At 39.3% G+C, this 19,354-nt stretch overlaps 1 protein-coding gene across 4 annotated transcripts in view; it reads right to left on the bottom strand.

The window, feature by feature from the left end:
• Positions 1-1,702: 1,702 nt before the first annotated feature.
• The window catches only part of FRMD4B (FERM domain containing 4B), a 372,375-nt gene continuing 354,723 nt past the window's right edge, over positions 1,703-19,354 (bottom strand). For 3 of the 4 annotated variants that reach the window (XM_054481543.2, XM_054481542.2, XM_054481544.2), the window contains 4 exons: positions 15,472-15,591; positions 13,771-14,582; positions 9,418-9,550; positions 1,788-4,906 (listed from right to left, as the gene is read on the bottom strand). In XM_054481543.2, the coding sequence (XP_054337518.1) occupies positions 4,786-4,906; positions 9,418-9,550; positions 13,771-14,582; positions 15,472-15,591 (1,186 nt within the window). In that variant the 3' untranslated portion in view covers positions 1,788-4,785. Of the gene's footprint in view, positions 4,907-9,417; positions 9,551-13,770; positions 14,583-15,471; positions 15,592-19,354 lie in introns of all 4 variants that reach the window. The other variant, XM_054481540.2, reaches the window with a different exon arrangement.

Genomic DNA, 19,354 nt, shown 5'->3' with positions numbered 1-19,354 from the left:
GTTATCTGTGATTTTAACAAGTATATTCACTAGTGTAAGACATTTTATTGACTAGAAAACAATTTAAGAAATGTACTTGATCCACTAGAAATAAATAATGTACTTGATCCACTAGCAATCAATAATTCAGCCCAGTGGGCACCACCTGAAACTGGGTAGTTTCCTAGGTAAGGGTTATTTTGACTTGTGCTTGGATTTAGACCTGATTCAGCCCTTCTGCCACTAGTAAATGAAAGAAAATTAGGACTATTATCTTTAAGAAGTAACGAGCAAGAAGAACTGGGCTTAGCATATATATTCAATTTTCATTAATCCATTTAAAAAGTTAGTTTGCTACTTTCACTCTTCCTATGGAGAAGTTGTTCCTGGATAGCATTCATGGAATGAGGAATTCATAGTTTAGTATTTGGAGTTTGCCAACTAGGATTTATTTCCTGCTTTTCTCCTAATAGTGGTAAATTACATGACCTTTCTAATTCTCAGATTCTTTCTCTGTAAAATGGAGATTATCTAGCACTATACACCCCATTAGGCTGTTGTGGGGATTAAATGAGAAAATACATATAAAGCACTTTTGCACACCAGCCTGGAGCACATTGAACTAGAATTCAACAAAATCCAACTTGTTTTTGCAGCAGGACATACTTTCTTTTTTCTACTCCAAAGTGGCAGAAGGATGGGGGTGGAAGGGATACAGAGTAGTAGAAAAGACCCAGGGAAGTCCAGAGGAGGGGCATATGAAAAGAGAGAAACAGGCTGGGCATGGTGGCTCACACATGTAATACCAGCACTCTGGGAAGCCAAGGAGGGCAGATCACTTGAGGTCAGGAGTTCGACACCAGCATGGCCAACGTGGTGAAACCCATCTCTACTAAAAATACAAAAATTAGCCGTGTATGGTGGTGCACACCTGTAATCTCAACTACTAGGGAGGCTGAGGCAGGAGAATTGCTTGAACCTGGGAGGCAGAGGTTGTAGTGAGCTGAGATCGTGCCACTGCACTCCAGCCTGGGCCACAGAGTGAGACTCCATCTCAAAAAAAAAAAAAAAAAAAAGAAGAGAGAAACAGGACGTAAGAGGCTCGCTAAACTTTTGAACTGAAAAAGGAGTGAAGCTTTTCATTACCTTCTGGGCTTTGTGTACATGTCAAAAGATTTTCTCTTTGGAAATGGACTGCATCTTCATGCCCTGTGACATAACAGGAGACAACTATTGTTTGTCTTGTCTTGATAAGCATGGATGAAGCACCTCCCTTGACATATAACTCCAAGTCAGCACTTACTAAAGGGTGATCTGTAACGTGGTGCAAGGTAAATAAAGAAATTGAGAGTTGGTGTTTAGAAACTTTGATTCCAACTTGACAGAGTAGTTTTATGTCTGCTGAATCTAATAATACATAGGGATGTGTATTTTCTTATGTTTTTTCAATAATCTAGCAATTTTTTTCTGAATTAGCTTTTCTCCTCTAGTAATTTGCTTTTATTTTACTTTATAAAACTATAGGTACACAATGGACTGGAATCTTTAAAAATTGGTCTTTCACTACTGATAGTTCGAGAAGCACTACTCTAGAAAATAATCTAAACTTGCCGATTGTACTGAAGAAAGTCATTCTTCCAGTTCTGGAAGCTCTTTAGGGACTCACCTTTGTAGAAACTCTTTAGTCTGAGCCTTTGTTCCTAAGAACAGACCAAACTAATAGTTCAAAACAATTCTGGAATCTTTATTTCTTATCATATTTAAGCTTTTGTGAGTACAAGAAAGAATTTTGAAAAATTTTCTCAAATATAGAAAAAGATAAACATCAAGTAGGGTGAGGCAATTTTAAAAATCCACCTTGTTAAACATACATCTTTATGAGGTAGATCAGTATGTCTTGATACAGAGGCCCAAGATATATTAGGCAAAAAACAAAACAAACAAAAAAAAAACTAAGTTGTAAAACTGTACTTGTAATATGCTGGACTTTTAAAAAATTACTATATGCATAGAAAAAAATCCAAACAAATATACAATAAATTAACTATTATAGCTGAGAGTGTTAGGCTAATGGGCACGATTATGTTTTTGTTATGTACTATTTTGGTTTTGCATTTAACCATGGTATTTTGTAATAAAAAAGAGGAAACGTACATGTTGAATAATGTACCTTTGTCACTTTTGGCTTTTAATAAATAACGTAGTTTAATTGGTTTAATACCAATGTGGTTGAGAAATGTTTTTCAAAAGAGACGAAGAAATCCATGCAGTAGAATTGCTGAACTTCCATTTCTTCCTTCCTTTTTTTTTTTTTTTTTTTTTTTGAGACAAGGTCTGTTATTGCCTAGGTTGGAATGCAGTGGCACGATCCTGGCTCACTACAACCTCCGCCTCCTGGGCTCAAGACATCCTCCCAACTCAGCCTCCCAAGTAGCTGAGATTACAGGCACACATCACCATGACTGGCTAATTTTTGTATTTTCATAGAGACGGGGTTTCACCATGTTGCCCAGGCTGGTCTTGAACTCCTGACCTCAAGCAATCCTCCCACTTCGGCCTCCCAAAGTGCTGGGATTACAGGTGTGAGCCACTATGCCTGGCCCTGAGCTTCCATTTCTATACCTTCTTTTCCTCTTTGGGAGCCAAGTTATATTTTCCCTTTCAAGGCATACTTGCAAGTGTAACCATACCATTTCTGGAACAGAAAAATATTATTTTATGCAAGATACATGTATGGAAATATATTTCATTTCCACTCCCTTCTCTACATTATGTAGGATTAAAGGATGTCAGAGAACTAATTTCTTGAATTTAGAAGGCCTGTTTGCCAGTCTGTGAAATTAGTATAAATTACTTGCTACAAATAAACAACATTCCCAAGATTAAAAAACCTAAAAGTTCTCATCAGTCATCCTCAGTGAGACAAACTACCGTATTTCATCAATTCTAAGGCAAATTTATTGTAAGACACAGCATTATTTTTAATGTACTATTAAGAAAAAACTGCCAATTCAAGTAGAATATGCCGTCAATAAAAAGATGAACCATGTTTTCAAATGTAAATATTTAAAAATGTACATCCCAGAATAAAATACGGTAATACTATAAATAAAAATCCAAAACCTTGCCCAATATGATTACTTGAAGTAGAGCACTGCGACCTGCTTCACATGAACCCCTGACATAAATGGAAGAAAACGTAAACATTTTCAGTAGCACACCTTTTGTTTATTGACCTATGTAAAAAAATAATAGGTCTTGAAAAGTCAGAACAATAAAAGAATATGCAAAGGGTTATTTCTGATTCTAGAAGGCTATACAAATATGCAAAAAAGGAATAAGTTATTTTTTTTTGCTTGTCTTTTTTCCAAAAATTTTTCCCAAACTTCATTTCTAATTATACAAATGACTAAGGACCAGTTTAACAAATTGTTTTTATGTATATATTACATGCTTTGGAATAGAGATAGAAAATGTTCCAAAAAAGTTGTTCAGAAACTTTTCTATTCACAATATGAACAAGAAACTTGTATAAAAGAGGTGGGGAAAGGAGCACCTTTTATGGAATTTTGAAGCAAAGATGACAAAAAAAGATCAATCTGGAATATGGAAATCATTTGCTTTAAAAAACAAACAAAACCCTACAATAAACCATAGCTAATTAGTTCTTCCAAGGAAAGTATGAGGTAGTTTTAGCCTCATAATTAAATCCACTGCAGCTTGGAGTTTTTTTGTTGTTGTTGTTGTTGTTTTTCTTTTTTAATGTTAACCTTGTTTTTGTCACTTGGTGACTTGGAACTACTTGTGGAATCCAGACTTGTTTAATTTTCTAACGTTCACCATTTTAAGGCACGCAATTCATCTAAAATGACGTGGCTTTTTTTTTTCCTGTTGTTTTGGATGCTTTCTGTATCATCTTAAAATGCTTTTTCAAACTCATGATTATAAAAACTTTCCATATTAAGTCTGCCACTTCAAATGACAGCCGAGTTGGAGAATTACCAGCCAGAACAATAGCTCATCATGCAATTAGTGGAGAAAGGAAAAAGAAGCTCCATGATATTGTACCTTAGAACATTCTCCAAGCAGACTTTGTCAATTATTCAGTGGGCTGCTTCATTTTCCCCAATCTGCTACCATAAGTTATATTACAGGATGCTACGGTAATCAGTTTTTCCAGAACCTATTTTATGGTGCTTATGAAAAACATCACGCTTTATAGTATCCTAAAAAACATTTACACTCATTCAGAACTTCATGAAAATCCAGCTTCAAGTAATTTTCCAATACTGTCTAAATTGTCCATGTCTGTGTAGAAAGAGCATGTTACTCTTTGTCAGCTCACAAATTCAAACTCTGAAGTGAGCAATGATTCCGGAGCTTCTGGTTCCCCTTCTCTCATCCTGTTGAATTGTGCTCTGAGATTTCCCCTGTCCTTATTGCCATGGGACATCCTGAATGACCTTTCATGTTTTTGAGGTTTGCCTTTAACAACTTTTACTCCCTTAAAAAGTGCTTGCTATTGATGAAGGCTTCATACTGAGTCCTCTCTTGGCAGTACTTCAACATGTGGGCAGACCCTACAGTTACGTTACTGCCTAGAGTTTGAAAGGCCAAATCCTCCTTTAGGGGCTTTGTGGGGCTTGGTGTGTGATTCACTGATTCACTTCCAGGGCAACTAAGTCTTCTCTTCAACCTTTGATGTATTTAGGTTTCTAAAACGAACATCCTCTCGGAAGACGAATACAATTTGCAAGGCACACTAGTGTGAGAACGCAGTGCTTGGTCAGGAGGTCCAACTGCAGTTCAGACTAATGTTCCAGGCTTTGAATCTTCATGCCAAAAGAGTCTCTGCTCACTGCTTTCCAGGTTGTCTTCCAGCCGGTTTCCATCTGTACCATCCAGTTGATTGATTTCCGTGTACTGTCTATTAAAGAAAACCAGAAAAGTTACTACTTGTGGCCATATTTTTGTCCCCACAGCACAAAGACTACTACATTTAAAGAAGTTAGTAGGAAGCACTGTTAAGAAAAATTTCCCAAAATGTAGAGATAAGGGAAAGGAGAAGGATGACTGCATGTTCTTTCAATGTCATACTGGAGCATTGTTTAACAGGCCCATAAAAAGCATTATTTAATTCTCTGGAAAGATATACCTTTGTTTAACTTGTGTTTACCATTGATTAGGACCCAGACTGTATTAAGTTACATGTTAACTTGTAGATTTTTGTCTCAAAGAAATACAAATAACTTGTCTAGTAAAAAAGATTATGGTTACAGTTTTATTGACCTATAGGACATTAACTGGTTTTGTATCTAATTTAGTAGTGTTTTCCAACATTCTCTTTTTCAGTGTCTCGAAGTGTCTTTGAACTAGCTTTACCATCCTGCTAGTTCACTTTTTAATGAGTTAAACAAATCTTTGGCCCATGTCCATTTTTATTTGTGTGACAGCTATATTTTTAACTTTTTAATAAGTATATTGTGACAATCACATTTTAAGTATTCTTCAAATTAAGGGAATATGCTAGATGTTTTCCTCAGGGACAAAATAATATATTTAGAAGGTGGCAGGGGCACATAGGGACATATATGATATCCCTAGGGTTTATGGGTCAGGCATAAATTGGAAGTGACCCAGGAAACAGCATCACATTTAAAAATCATACGCATATTTAGATGGCAATTCCAAATGAGAGCATCTTATCATACAAACCATTCCGATAAGCAAAACTGCATTATTGTAACGGTAGGTTAAGAGAGATTAGATAGTTAGTTGATTTCTTTTTTATTTTACATTCCAAAGTATTTTAGTAAAGGTGATTTTTTTTTTAAAGTCTTTGGAAGAAGAGCTTTGGAAATAAAAGTTTTTAGTGTTTTCATGTAACATAAAAAACAAAGCCAGATTTCATAATTTCACACATCAGTCAGTGCAAGCAAAACTCCTGCTATGCAAGAAGCAACACACAGATTGGAGGTACTGTACTTACTACAGCTGGCTACACTTAGCAAAAGAGAATTTACAACTGATCTCATTTCTGGAGACACAACCATTCTTGGGGATAGAAGCCCTTGGTTTTGCCTAGTAATAGAGTTAGATAGGAAAGGAGAAAGGGAATGGAAAATAGGAGGTGAAAGAAAAGTTATTTGAAAATACAGTTTGCAGCAGTAGAGCCAAGAATTTGACTGTATTATATACTAGGTAGCTTCAACATTTCTACTTTGGAAAGTTTATGCTAATGACAATTATGTCAATTGTACTAGAAAAAAATTTTATTGGTAAAAATTAGTACCTTTCTATAATTTTAAGACCTGGATACTCTAGGGCAAAGGATCTTTAAATAATATACACTTTATTTTAAAAAACAACAAAACATTAATACATTGCTATGCATTTCGAATCTTTGGCTTAATGGAAAAATCTAGTTTTTCATCTTTATCTTAAAACCTAATTTCTTATTTTAAAAATCATGATTTCATAAAAACAATTTACAGAATTTTAGAGCAAATTTCTAAAGCTTTATGAATGATTGTTATTATCCTTGCCTTGTTAATAGGTTAAACTGATCAGACTGTATCCTAAAAAGAATCCTAAATAAACAAATGGATGGAAATAAGTACTTCTGTATCTCTGTGGCTGGAAGGGCAAAGTGGCAAATCTTTCTGGAAGGCAAGAGCTTAAAAAAATACACTTTTCAATTTAATCCATTAACTCTACTTATTGGAATGTATCCTAGGAAAATAATCTGGGATTCAGACAAATATTTTGGACAAAGATGTTAACAGCTGCAATACTGGGCTGGGCGTCGTGGCTCACACCTGTAATCCCAGCACTTTGGGAGGCTGAGGCGGGCGGATCATGAGGTCAGGAGTTCAAGACCAGCCTGGCCAACATGGCAAAACCCTGTCTCTATTAAAAACACAAAAATTAGCCAGACGTGGTGGTATGTGCCTGTAATCTTAGCTACTTGGGAGAATGAGGCAGGAGAATCACTTGAACCTGGGTGGCAGAGGTTGCAGTGAGCCGAGATCGTGTCGCTGCACTCCAACCTGGGCAACAGAACAAGGCTCCGTCTTGGGAAGAAAAAAAAAAAAACAGCTGCAGTACTTTAATAAAAAAAAGAAAAATCTAAAAGCCTTTCCAAAAATACTTCAAAAAATGAGGAGCTGCTAAGTAGGGTATATTTGAGTGGAATATCATATTGGTCATATAAAATAAGGTTTAAAGAGTTTTAAAACACATGGGAACATGGTTATGCTATGATGTTAAGTCTTTTAAAAAATGGAGATGTAGAATTTCATATACAATATAAGATACAAAACTGTATGTACAATATCATTATAACCATGTTAAATGGACAGAGAAAAATGGGGAAAATATGCCAAAATGTTAAGAGCTGCTATCTCTGGATGGTGGAATTATGGCTAATTTATTTCCTACTTATTTATCTCTTTATTATAAATTTTCCACCATGAGCTCATATATGCACACGCATACACAAACACACAATAGGGATCTTTAAATAGCTCCTAATTTCCTGTATGTTATGCCCCTGCTGATCCCCTATCAAGCCATCTTGGGCTGTCTGATATATATGAGCAGACTTGGTAAAAACAGATTTTCTCTAAAAATGCTTAACACTTCCTGAGTCCAATGACAGTAGTGTTAAGGATATTAGAACTGAGTAATGCACCAAAAACTGTATAATCATTTCTGAGTCAACAAAAAGGCAAGTAAAATTACACAAACACGAAAATAATTTGCAAATGTATTATTAAAAAATGATTAGAAGTAAACTGAAAAGGCTCAGCTCAAATTTTAGGCCAGTCATTTTGGTTCTTGCTCCTAACTCATTTTCAAACATTATTTACAGAAGTCCAAGCTATTTGACATCCTCTGAAGTATATTTTCATTAAAATTCTATTTTGAGTATACCCTTTGTTTAGCTGAGACAATTGGCTTAATATTTCAAGCCAAGAAAAACTCCCACTGAATGTGGAGAAAAAAAAAAAAAGGCATTTGGGGCTGAATATTTCCAATTTGCTTGTAACAGTAAGTGTCTTGATAAGAAACTGCTAAATTCTCAAATTTACCAGCATAGAAACCTTTATAAGTTGTAGTCTGTATAACTTAGTATGTAGTCTGTGCCTGAAGCAATATGACTTAAATCAAAACTACACATTCTAAAAAAAGCAGAAAATGCCCTACTTCTTGGTACCATGGGTATGGATTATCTTTTGTGGGAAAGTAAAAGTGAGACATGACCTCTTCAAACTTAATTCCTGTGTATAACAAGAATTTTTTAAAAAAGTAATTCAGAGTTTGCAATTTTTAAAAAAATCAATTTTAACAAATTGCTTTTGTACATTTCCTCTAATGCTTATAAAGAACTACTTTTACAGACAAACAGGACAGCTGGCTGTGTCTGTTGCTTCATAACAAACATAGGATCAGATAAAAAACACAGCAAATGTCTGAAATCCAGCCTACCAACTGTCTAAGGAAGCTTGGTATGAACAGCCTTTCCTGGAGTAGAGAGATTTTTCCTGCAAGGTTTCAAAAGAGATTTAAATGGACATATCACTAATAGGATTTCAAGTACCATAACTTAAAAAATAAAAGCTTCAGACTCAGAATTCAACGTACAGACTAAAGAACAGAATGCGTTAGATGAGGGGTTAGCAAACTTTTTCTTTTCTTTTTTTTTTTGAGATGGAGTCTCGCTCTGTTGCCCAGGCTGGAGTGCAGTGGCGTGATCTGGGCTCACTGCAAGCTCTGCCTTCCGGGTTCACGCCATTCTCCTGCTTCAGCCTCCCGAGTAGCTGGGACTACAGGCGCCCGCCACCACGCCCAACTAATTTTTTGTATTTTTAGTAGAGATGGGGTTTCACCGTGTCAGCCAGGATGGTCTCGATCTCCTGACCTCATGATCCGCCCACCTCAGCCTCCCAAAGTGCTGGGATTACAGGCATGAGCCACCATGCCCGGCAGCAAACTTTTTCTTAAAGGCCAGATATTTTTGGCTTTGGTGTCTGTGCAAGTAGTTCTTTGTAAACATTAGAGGAAATATACAAGAATTCAATGTAATACTGAAGACCAGGGTCAAATTTGAATGAGTTAGCTTAGGGGTTAGCAAACTTTTTCTTAAAGGCCAGATACTTTATTTTTGGCTGAGGGTGGCCAGATATTTTTGGCTTTGGTGCAACTACTGAGCTCTGCTCTCACGGTGCAAAAACAGCCATAGAGGACATATAAGTGAATGAGGGTGGCTATTCTCCAATGAAACTTTATTTACCAAAACAGGTGGCAGCTGGAGTTGGCCCACAGGCTAGAGATTGCCAACCCTTGAACTAGATTATCTGACGTTTGTAAATTAGGATCCCTGAATTCTTTTGAACTGGAACAGGCTCCTAGGATTTTCGAGCATTGCTTCCTCACCTGCTTGGAGAGGGTAAAGGATTATAGACATTGCCATAGCAGCTGGTGTAAGAAGAATGTGCTGGAGTCTCGTAATCCGACAGCCCTATGGTTAACTGGGTCCTCCAGTTCCCAGAAGCATTTGTAGAAGACACTGGAAATAAAAATGGAAAAAGAGATAAAATTAATGGAAATATTAAAAGTGAAAAATTGTTAAGGTCATTCAGATGTACATTGCAATCAGCTTTGTCAGAGTAGAAATAACAGAGTTCCTATTCCAATTTAGTGACTTCCTGGCTATGGGACCTTAGGCAAGTAGTTTATCCTCTTTAAGCCTCAGTTTCCTCATCTATAGAGTAGGGATAATAATATTTTCTGGATAGGTATGATGCCAGGATTAAATAAGGTAATTATGAAAATCTTTAGCACTGTACTTGATACAGAGTAAGCACTCAATAAATAACTATTAATATTATTATTGAGAATAAGATTAATTGAAAGATAAATTTGTCAATTCAAAAAATAATCTAGGTTGGGGCTAGGTGTGGTGGCTCATGCCTGTAATCCCAGCACTTTGGGAGGCCAAGGCGGGGAGGACCACTTGAAGCTAAGAGTTTGACACCAGCCTGGCCAACATGGTGAAACCCTGTCTCTACCAAAAAATACAAAAATTAGCTGGGCGTGGTGGTGCATGCCTATAATCCCAGCCACTCAGGAGACTGAGACAGGATAATTACTTGAGCCCATGAAGTTTAAGTTGCAGTGAACCAAGATCAGACCACTGCACTCCAGCCTTGGTGACAGAGTGAGACTCTGTCTCAAAATAAATAAATAAATAAAAATAATTTTAGGTCAGCTCAGTGGCACAAGCCTATAATCCCAACTCTTTGGGAAGTCAAGATGGGAGGATCGCTTGAGCCCAGGAGTTCAAGGCTAGCCTCATCAACATGGCGAAACCCCATCTCTGCAAAAAATACAAAAATTAGCCTGGCATGGTGGTGCACACCTGTAGTCCCAGCAACTTGGGAAGCTGAGGTGGGAGGATCACTCAAGCCTGGGAAGTCAAGGCTACGGTGAGCCATGTTTGCACCACTGCACTACAGCCTGGGCCACCAAGTGAGATCCTATCCAAAGAAAGAAAATAATAATAACACATAAATAATTTTAAAAATAACTGAAAAGACAAGCAAGAAAACAATTCTCATATATTGCGAGAATCTTCCCATTCACACTATGGTGTTATAAAGGTAAGATGATGAGTCTGAGTTTGTCAGAGGCCTTGGAGGAAATGTGTTCCGTATAAGTTGACTTATTGAGACTTGACTATTCCTCAGCCAAAGACAACACTGGCCACTAGCAAGATCAAGGCTATTTTTTGTCTTAAAAAAAAAAGTGTGTATGTGTTGGGGTGTGGATTGGGGGAAGAGGCGAGGTGGTAAGTAGCACAGGAAGGAATTCAGGAAGAAGGGATTTAGTTCTACAGAGGAACTGAACTGGAACAAGACAAGGACATAATTTGGGAGCGAAGCCCAACAAATGCCTCATCACTGGGCGTTTGTTGTCCTCTCTATAAAACCAGTTCTGCTCCACGCCTAGGATGGACAAGGTAACCACAACGCCATGATGCTTGCCCAAGACTCAAAAACCAGCACTGCTCTTTTTCCATTTCCTGTTTCTGGCTTCAGACCTACTCCTCTTCTCTCTCATACACACAAAGTGCCTGTGATCACTATGGGACAAGCACATTTCAAAACTCATCTGTGGCCCTGGATGTCATGAGGTGTTGACTAACAGACGTAACACTCTGAGTTTGAGGTTCCAAGCCATTTCCAAACTGAAATCAGAGGCTCTAAGCCTTGGTGGTTAAGATGTTAGAGCTGTGGGGCTGGGTGTGATGGCTCATGGTTGTAATCCCAGCACTTTGGGAGGCTGAGGTGGGAAGATCACTTGCAGCTAGGGGTTAGAGGCCAGCCTGGGAAACAGAGCCCAGTTTCTACAAAAGAATAAAATTAGCCAGGCATGGTGGTGTGTACTTGTAGTCCTAGCTACTTGGGAGGCTGAGTAGGGAGGATTGCATTAAGCCAAGGAGTTTGAGACTGAGTGAGGTATAATAACATCACTGCACTCCAATGTGGGTGACAGACTGAGACCATCTTTTTAAAAAAGAAAAAAAAAAAAGGAGCTGAGCTAGGATAGAATCCCCAGAATCCCCATCCCACCACTTAGTAGCTTTGGAACTTGGGTTATTTAAACTCTGTAGCCAGAGTTGCCTAAGCTGCAAAATTAGGGTGATAACAATAAGCATAACAATAGCAATCACTATATAGAACTGTTGCATACATTAAATAGGAGAGTGCATGTAATGTTCTGAATGTGCGTGGCATCTAGTAAGCTGCCAACAAATGGTAGTTGTCATTACTAAAACTGAGTCACTGAGAGATCCTTCAGGTGGCTGGAAGGGACTACAATGCCAGGACTAATCTGGCAAATAACTGGAAATTTATCCCTCCATGAGAATGACGCCTGCCTGTTGTAATACATTTCTGCAGTTATAAAGTGGAGACAGAAATGATGGGAATTCCAGCAGGGAATTCTGGGAGTACTGATTCCATCCCTGTAGTTCTTTAAAGAGTGATGCCTTTTGGTCTGTGGGGCCACATCTTGCTGGTGTCAGCAAGGCTCACACCAGGTCTGAAACAGGAAGCTTTACCTCCATCTCACCTTCACTAAGCTAGCAGCCAGGAATGTTGAGAACTTCCTCAGTTACACCTGCTTCCCCCAGGCACCACCCCAGCCCTGTGCCGTAGTGACCATCCACATGCATCTCAGCCCTCCTTGTCTGGTTTTTCCCTTGTAGTACTCTGCCTATCCTGCCCAGGTTTGACCTGTGAAAGTTTCTCACATCTTGAACTTTAAGAGGAAGAAAGGTGTTTTCTAGGTCAGAGCCATAAATAAGAAATAATTACAGAAGCCCTTTCATATGTTAGATGTGGTAATAGATGGGACAGCCCTAGTGGAAGTCCAAAGTCCTGCACAAATAGGAGAGAACTTGAACCCAAATAGAAATCTCCATGGAAACGCCTCGTCAACAAGTACATGAAATTTTTAAAGGTGTAGTTTTCACTTGACTATTATACAATGACTCAGGAATCCTTACACTATGTCTCACTAAGGTGTCATGTTAATAAGGGAGAAGGTGAGACTCATGACCTACAGGTTTTCTGGCAGTTTGAGAATTCATTCATTTCTTAGAGTTTTAAAATTGCTTAATTTTTAAACATTCCTCTGGCTGCTGACTCTGAGCTCATCGTGGCCAGGAAGTAGTTCAACAATGGGTCCTCCACATCTTCAATGTGGCTGCTCATTTGCTGAATAAATAAAACCATACACAGAGCCTCCCCTATCTTCTATTTCTCTACTTAAAGTACCTAGCACAACTGGGAGTAGGCAGGAAGTCCTCCGCAAATGTTAGCAGAGTTAGGGGCCAAAGTCAACATCAAGAGTATAAAGGAAACATCTCTAATCAAAATTATCTTTGAAAATCCCTTAAGTCAACCATAACATAGGTATATATGAATACTGAATTACAATATGCATGGCCAGGCACTGTGGCTCTCGCACGTAATCCCAACACTTCGGGAGGCCAAGGCAGGAGGGTTGCTGGAGGCCAGGAGTTTGAGACCAGCCTGGGCAACATAGCAAGACCCAACCTAAGCCTCCCTGTTTCTACAAAAAAAAAAAAAAAAAGCAAATTACTTAGAACAGTGCTTAATCAATGCCAGCTCCTATCAGGATTCTTACGAGCCTTATGCAGGCACTTGCCTAAGTACCTGCATAATCCCAGGCTTGCATTCAAAGCAGTCCTTAGATGATCGAATCTTGGTGGTGAAAAAGGATGGATGTATAATTCTAATGTTTTCTGCTTAACTGAGGGTTTATTTTTTTAAAATACCAAGCCTCAATGACGTGAACACATTTAAGAGATGTGCCTGTCAACATAAATCCTAAAAAGACAAAGCAAGTGAAACCCCTAACACATTCCAGCCTAGGCGACAGAGCGAGACTCCATCTTAAAAAAAACAAAAAACAAAAAACAAAAAACCCTAAAACAGGGCAGCACAGAGAGTACGTGCTCAATCAATGTTTGCTGGATTTGAATCTACAATTTGCTTAATTAGACTCGTGTACTGAGTTCTTTGGAGAGCTGGAAAGAACTGTTTTTAAGTTGGAAATTCTTATTGTGGGGTTCCACCGAATGGTTGCCCCACTTTTGATCTTGAGTACCGGTCTCATGATCCGTGAGGCGGTTTTGGGTGGGCAGGAAACACGATGTAAATAGAATCCAGGTGTCGCGTGTTTTTACAGTATTCTCACCTGAAGAGTACGAGGATGCACGACTGCTTGGAGAACAAGGTACTTGCAGCCCCGCAAACCCCAGGCATCTCTGTGATCCCCTGTCTGAGTCAAAGCTGGTCTGCGGGCTGTGTCCCTGATCCTTCTGCCCAGAGGCCCGCTGGTACCAGCCACGCAAGTGCTCGGCAACTAAGGCCTTGTGGATGTTTTTGGTGATGTGCTCCGACTTTGCAGCAGCCTTCCTTGGCAGCCGGAGAGTTGCATATGGGTTATGGGGTACCCGGTCGACCTCATCTTCGTGAAAGGATCTGCTGTAGTCCCTCTGGCGCTCATATCCATAGTGGGCTGAGGACCGGTAGGAAGGGTTGACACTATACTGTCCCTCGGTGTCATTCTCATAGACATAACCACCACTGTAATAAAAGTCACACTCTGCATAGGGTGTGTACCCGGCAATGTAGTAACTGGAAGACGGTGGCTCCTGACTCTTTGAGTAGACACCATTCCTCAAACTATCTTTTTGTGCTAGGTTGGGCATGCTTCCTGAGTTTGAAGTAGAAACATTCCGTTTCTTTGACCTCCTCCGACCCCTGGTGCGAGTGTCCAGGGTCTGGGTGGTGTAATAGGGGCCGGTAACTGGTGTCACACAGTAATACTCTGTGCTTGATTGGCTTGTATAAGAAGACCCGTCGTCGAGGATTTCTGTGCTGCTGCTTCTTTGGGATTTGGAGAGGGAGAAAAATGGCTTATCACTGTCCATCTCGGAGAGCAAGTGGGACTGGGACTCCAGGCTTCCACTCCGCTGGCGGCAGTGCTGAGATGAAGATTCAGGTCTGAAAGAGGAGAAAGGCAAACTTCTCAACACCAAGAAGAAAAGGAGGACCCAAACAGGAAAAAAGAATAGCATGCTGAATGACTGAATAGCTCGTGAATTACAATAGGACTTTGAGTTGCCAAAGCTGACTGCACAACAGAATCCATTGTTCTCCAAATCTATTGGCTCACACGTAGGTTCATTTTGACCATGGTCAAAATGAGAAAAGAACCAGGTTCTGTTAGTTGCGCAAGCCAAATCCTTCCTTGAGGGTAGGGAAAGACATAGACTGAGGATGCACAGTTTGCATCAGAGCCTGGAAAACAAAAACAAAAACAAAAACAAAAAAAAACCAAAGTGTCTTTGGAGGGTCCTGTCTTCCTAGGGGATATGAAGATATGGTACATTCGAGTGGAGGTCAGAGGTGGCTGGGCTGAGTCATGGCACTGCTATTTCCCAGCTGTATGAGCTCAGGCCAGATATTTAACCTCTCTGAATCTTGCTTCCTCCTTTGTAAGATGAGGATGAAAACAATATATAATATCTACCTCACAAAAGGCTTGCTGTAGGGACTAAATAATCCAGTGCATATAAAACATTTAACACAGCACTCACAAACGTTTCAAAATGTTGCTATTGTTACTAACTTCATCCTCACCATTGAATAATGAATGGTAATATGTGACTGGGGAAATTAAGGTACTAAAAATCTAATGTATATTTGAACAAATCAAATACATTTCTTTGCCAACATATTTGAAACCATAAGTTAGCAGAAAGTGTAAAACCATAAAACAAGGTCCTGCTACAGAAAGTCACTTGAAATGATTAAAAAACACAACAAAGCAAGACAGAACCTCAAAGCAAAAATCAACACAGCTAAAGCAATGAGAAAGAAGCTCTCTTACTCCAAGTGGCTGCTGCTGTAGGCGTTTCGGGTAAGAACCGGTGTGGTGGGCATGCTTCGTCCTCCCTGGGGCCGCCTCTCCAGAGTTTTGTAAGGACTGCTGTGTGTCGACAGCATTTCTCTGTGATGATAAAAAGAAGAATTCAGGAAATGATGAGTCTCTCAACATCTCTGGCAAACTTGTTATAAGCAGATACGAAACTTACTAGAAGCCCAAGGAAAGGGAAAATAGGGAGAAAGATAGGAAGGGTGTCTTTGTGGTTCACTAAACCACAAAGAAAACTCGCTAAAACAGTGGGAGCATATATGGTCTGACTTTCTGAGTCACAAATATGTAGGGAAAAAAAGGACTTTTAATAAAGAGTACACTGAATAAAAAGACTCAAAGCAACTAGAGCTGTTTATGTAGGCACCTGAACATTCAAAACAGTCCTTAGATGATCAACTGTTGGTGGTGAACAGGGATGGATGTATAATTCAGCAAACTCCTTTTTTGTAAACAGTTTAGAATACTAAATAGTTTTTGGCTTTGTGGGCCAGATGGTCTCTAGAGCGACTACTCAGCTCTGCCCTTTCAGTGCAAAAGCAGCCATGGATAATATGTAAGAGAATGGGTGTGGCTGTGTTCCAAGAAAATGACCTATGGATGTTAAATTTCATATCATTTTTACAGGTTGTAAAATATTATTGCTTTTGATCCCCCCACCACCAGCTACCTAAAAATATAAAAATCATTCTTAGCTCACAGGCTACACAAAAACAGGCAGCAGGATGGATTTGGCCACTGGGCTGTTGTTTGCTGGTCCCTGGACTAAGAACAACAGCTTTAAATCACTATGTCTACTTTCCAGCACAGTGACAACACAATTTGAATTTTTTTTTTTTTTTTTGAGACTGATTCTTGCTCTGTCGCCCAGGCTGGAGTGCAGTGGCGCGATCTTGGCTCACTGCAAGCTCCGCCTCCCAGGTTCACGCCATTCTTCTGCCTCAGCCTCCCGAGTAGCTGGGACCACAGGCGCCTGCCACCATGCCCGGCTAATTTTTTGTAGTTTTAGTAGAGACAGGGTTTCACCTTGTTAGCCAGGATGGTCTCGATCTCCTGACCTTGTGATCTGCCCACCTCAGCCTCCCAAAGTGCTGGGATTACAGGCGTGAGCCACCGCGCCCAGCCTGAAGTTAATTTTTTTTAACTAAAAATAATTTTGATCAAATTTTACTTACTGCAAAAGCAAGTCTAAGTTCATTAGGAAAACTTTAAAAATACAGATAAAAAGAAAAATTTAAATGTCTATAATCTTTTTTTTAGATGGAGTCTCACTCTGTCATCCAGGCTTGAGGAGAGTGGCACAATCTCAGCTCACTGCAACCTCCAGCTCCTGGGTTCAAGTGATCCTCCCACCTCAGCCTCCCAAGTAGCTGGAATTACAGGTGTGCACCACCATGCCTGGCTAATCTTTTTTTTTTTTTTTTTTTTTTTTTTGTATTTTTAGTAGAGATGGGGTTTCACCATGTTGGCCAGGCTGTTTTCTAACTCCTGACCTCAAGTAATCTGCCCGCCTCAGTCTCCCAAAGAGCTGCCGCCTGTATAATCTGATACCTTTTACATAGCCAGGCAACATTAAATGTTTTCAGATTATTTTTCCTAAGCCCATAAACTTATAAGCATGTATCTATATGTAAACATACACATTTATTTTTTAACAAAACATGAGATTTACTATATATTCTTTTTCAACACTCACTTTTTAAAAAGTTAAGTTGTACCTAACATTTTATGTTGCTTAATATTTGTCTAGTGTTATTTTAATGACTGCATAGCATTTTATTGTATGGATTTACCATAATTTATTTAAATAATCCGCTAGTTGAACATGTGGTTTGTTTTCAATTTGCCACTAGTGTAAGCAATGCTGTAATGAGCATCCTACATGTAGTTAGTTAATTCAGTAGTAAAATTCCTAAGTGAAATTGCTGGATAAAAGAGCAAATCCATCTTAAGTGACTGGAGATGTGGGTATAATAATTTTTAAGACAATGATTCCCAGCTATAATTCTTCCTTTTGCTGAAATAGCTTTGTTTTCCGTAGCATAAGAAGCACACTTGTCTCATGTTATCCAATAGGACTTTCTGCAATGACAAAAATGTTCTGGGTCTGTTCTGACCAGTATGATAGCCACTAGCCACATGTGACTGCTGAGCATTTGAATTGTGGCTAGCATGACTGAGGAACCAAATTTTAAATTTTATTTACTTTTAATTAAATTGGCTAGCACGGCTGTAGCTCCTTGGATCTCTTACCATTTCAGGCAAAAGTTCCTAAATGCTAATCCACAAACTGGGGCTGATATGTGATAAAGATTTCACTGCTCTTTAATAAATTAGAAATATAACAATGCGGCCTGGCGCGGTGGCTCATGCCTGTAATCACAGCACTTTGGGAGGCCGAGATGGGTGGATCACGAGGTCAGGAGATCAAGACCATCCTGGCTAATATGAAACACCGTCTCTACTAAAAATACAAAAAAATTAGCCAGGTGTGGTGGCGGGCACCTGTAGTCCCAGCTACTCGGGAGGTTGAGGCAGAAGAATAGCGTGAACCTGGGAGGCGGAGCTTGCAGTGAGCTGAGATGGTACCACTGCACTCCAGCCTGGGTGGCAGAGTGAGACTCCATCTCAAAAAAAAAAAAGAAACATAACAATGTGTAGGTTATATTTTCATAAGTCACAATTTATCCAACTTGAATAATCTAATAATCTACCTTGATTTTGAGAATAATTTCCTTTATTTAAATTTTTTAAATTTTTATTTTTGGCCCTTGTAGAGCAAATACTTCCCCATCTTTGCTGAGATGCGGTATAACATGTTCACTGAAATCAGATCACAAGCTTTGGATCCTGCCAAGTTCTAGGCTACCTAGATTCAAACCTTGATTCCCAGGTTCACTAGTTGACGAACCCAAAGAAGTTATTCATGGTCCCTGGCCCTCAGTGTGCTTATCTGTAAAGGGTAATGACAGTAGTAACACTATCAGGGTTGTTGTGAAGATTAAGTTCGTTAATAAATTACATAGAAAAAACATAAACAGTATCTGGGACACAGTAAGTACTCAATAGCAGCCAGGTGTAGTGACTCATGCCTGTAATCCTAGCACTTTGGGAGGCCGAAGTGGGCGGATCACCTGAGGTCAGGAGTTCAAGACCAGCCTGGCCAACATGGCGAAACTCTAGCTCTACTAAAAATACAAAAATTTGCCGGGTGTGGTGGCGGGCATCTGTAGTCCCAGCTACTTGGAAGGCTGAGGGGGGAGAATCGCTTGAACCTGAAAGGTGAAAGTTGCAGTGAGCCAAGATGGGACCACTGCACTCCAGCCTGGGCGACAGAGCGAGACTCTGTCTCCAAAAAAAAAAAAAAAAAAGTAAGTGCTCAATAGAAATGTTATATGAAATTAATATAAAATGAAATTAACATTACATTAAGTGAAATGTTAACTTCATTCAATTAGTATTACTACAACAATGATAGTGAATATATTTTTTATATCAAAATGTCATTTCTTTCATGGATTCGTGGTGCTATTTTTTTGAACATTTCTTTTTTTTTTCTTTTTCTTTTTTTTTTTTTTTGAGACAGCATCTTGCTCTGTTGCCCGGGCTGGGGTGGAGTGACACGATCATAGTTCACTTCAATCGTGAAATCCTGGGCTCAAGCAATCCTCCTGCCTCAGTCTCCCAAGTAGCTAGGACTACAGGTATGCAACACCATGTCTGGCTAATTAAAAAAGAAATTTTGGGCCAGGCACACTGGCTCATGCCTGTAATCCAAGCACTTTGGGAGACTGAGGCGGGTGGATCACCTGAGGTCAGGAGTTCAAGACCAGCCTGG

This window comes from Pongo pygmaeus, chromosome 2 (assembly GCF_028885625.2).
Source record: "Pongo pygmaeus isolate AG05252 chromosome 2, NHGRI_mPonPyg2-v2.0_pri, whole genome shotgun sequence".
Classification (NCBI taxonomy): domain Eukaryota; kingdom Metazoa; phylum Chordata; class Mammalia; order Primates; family Hominidae; genus Pongo; species Pongo pygmaeus.
This window is presented reverse-complemented; position numbering and strand designations above follow the sequence as displayed.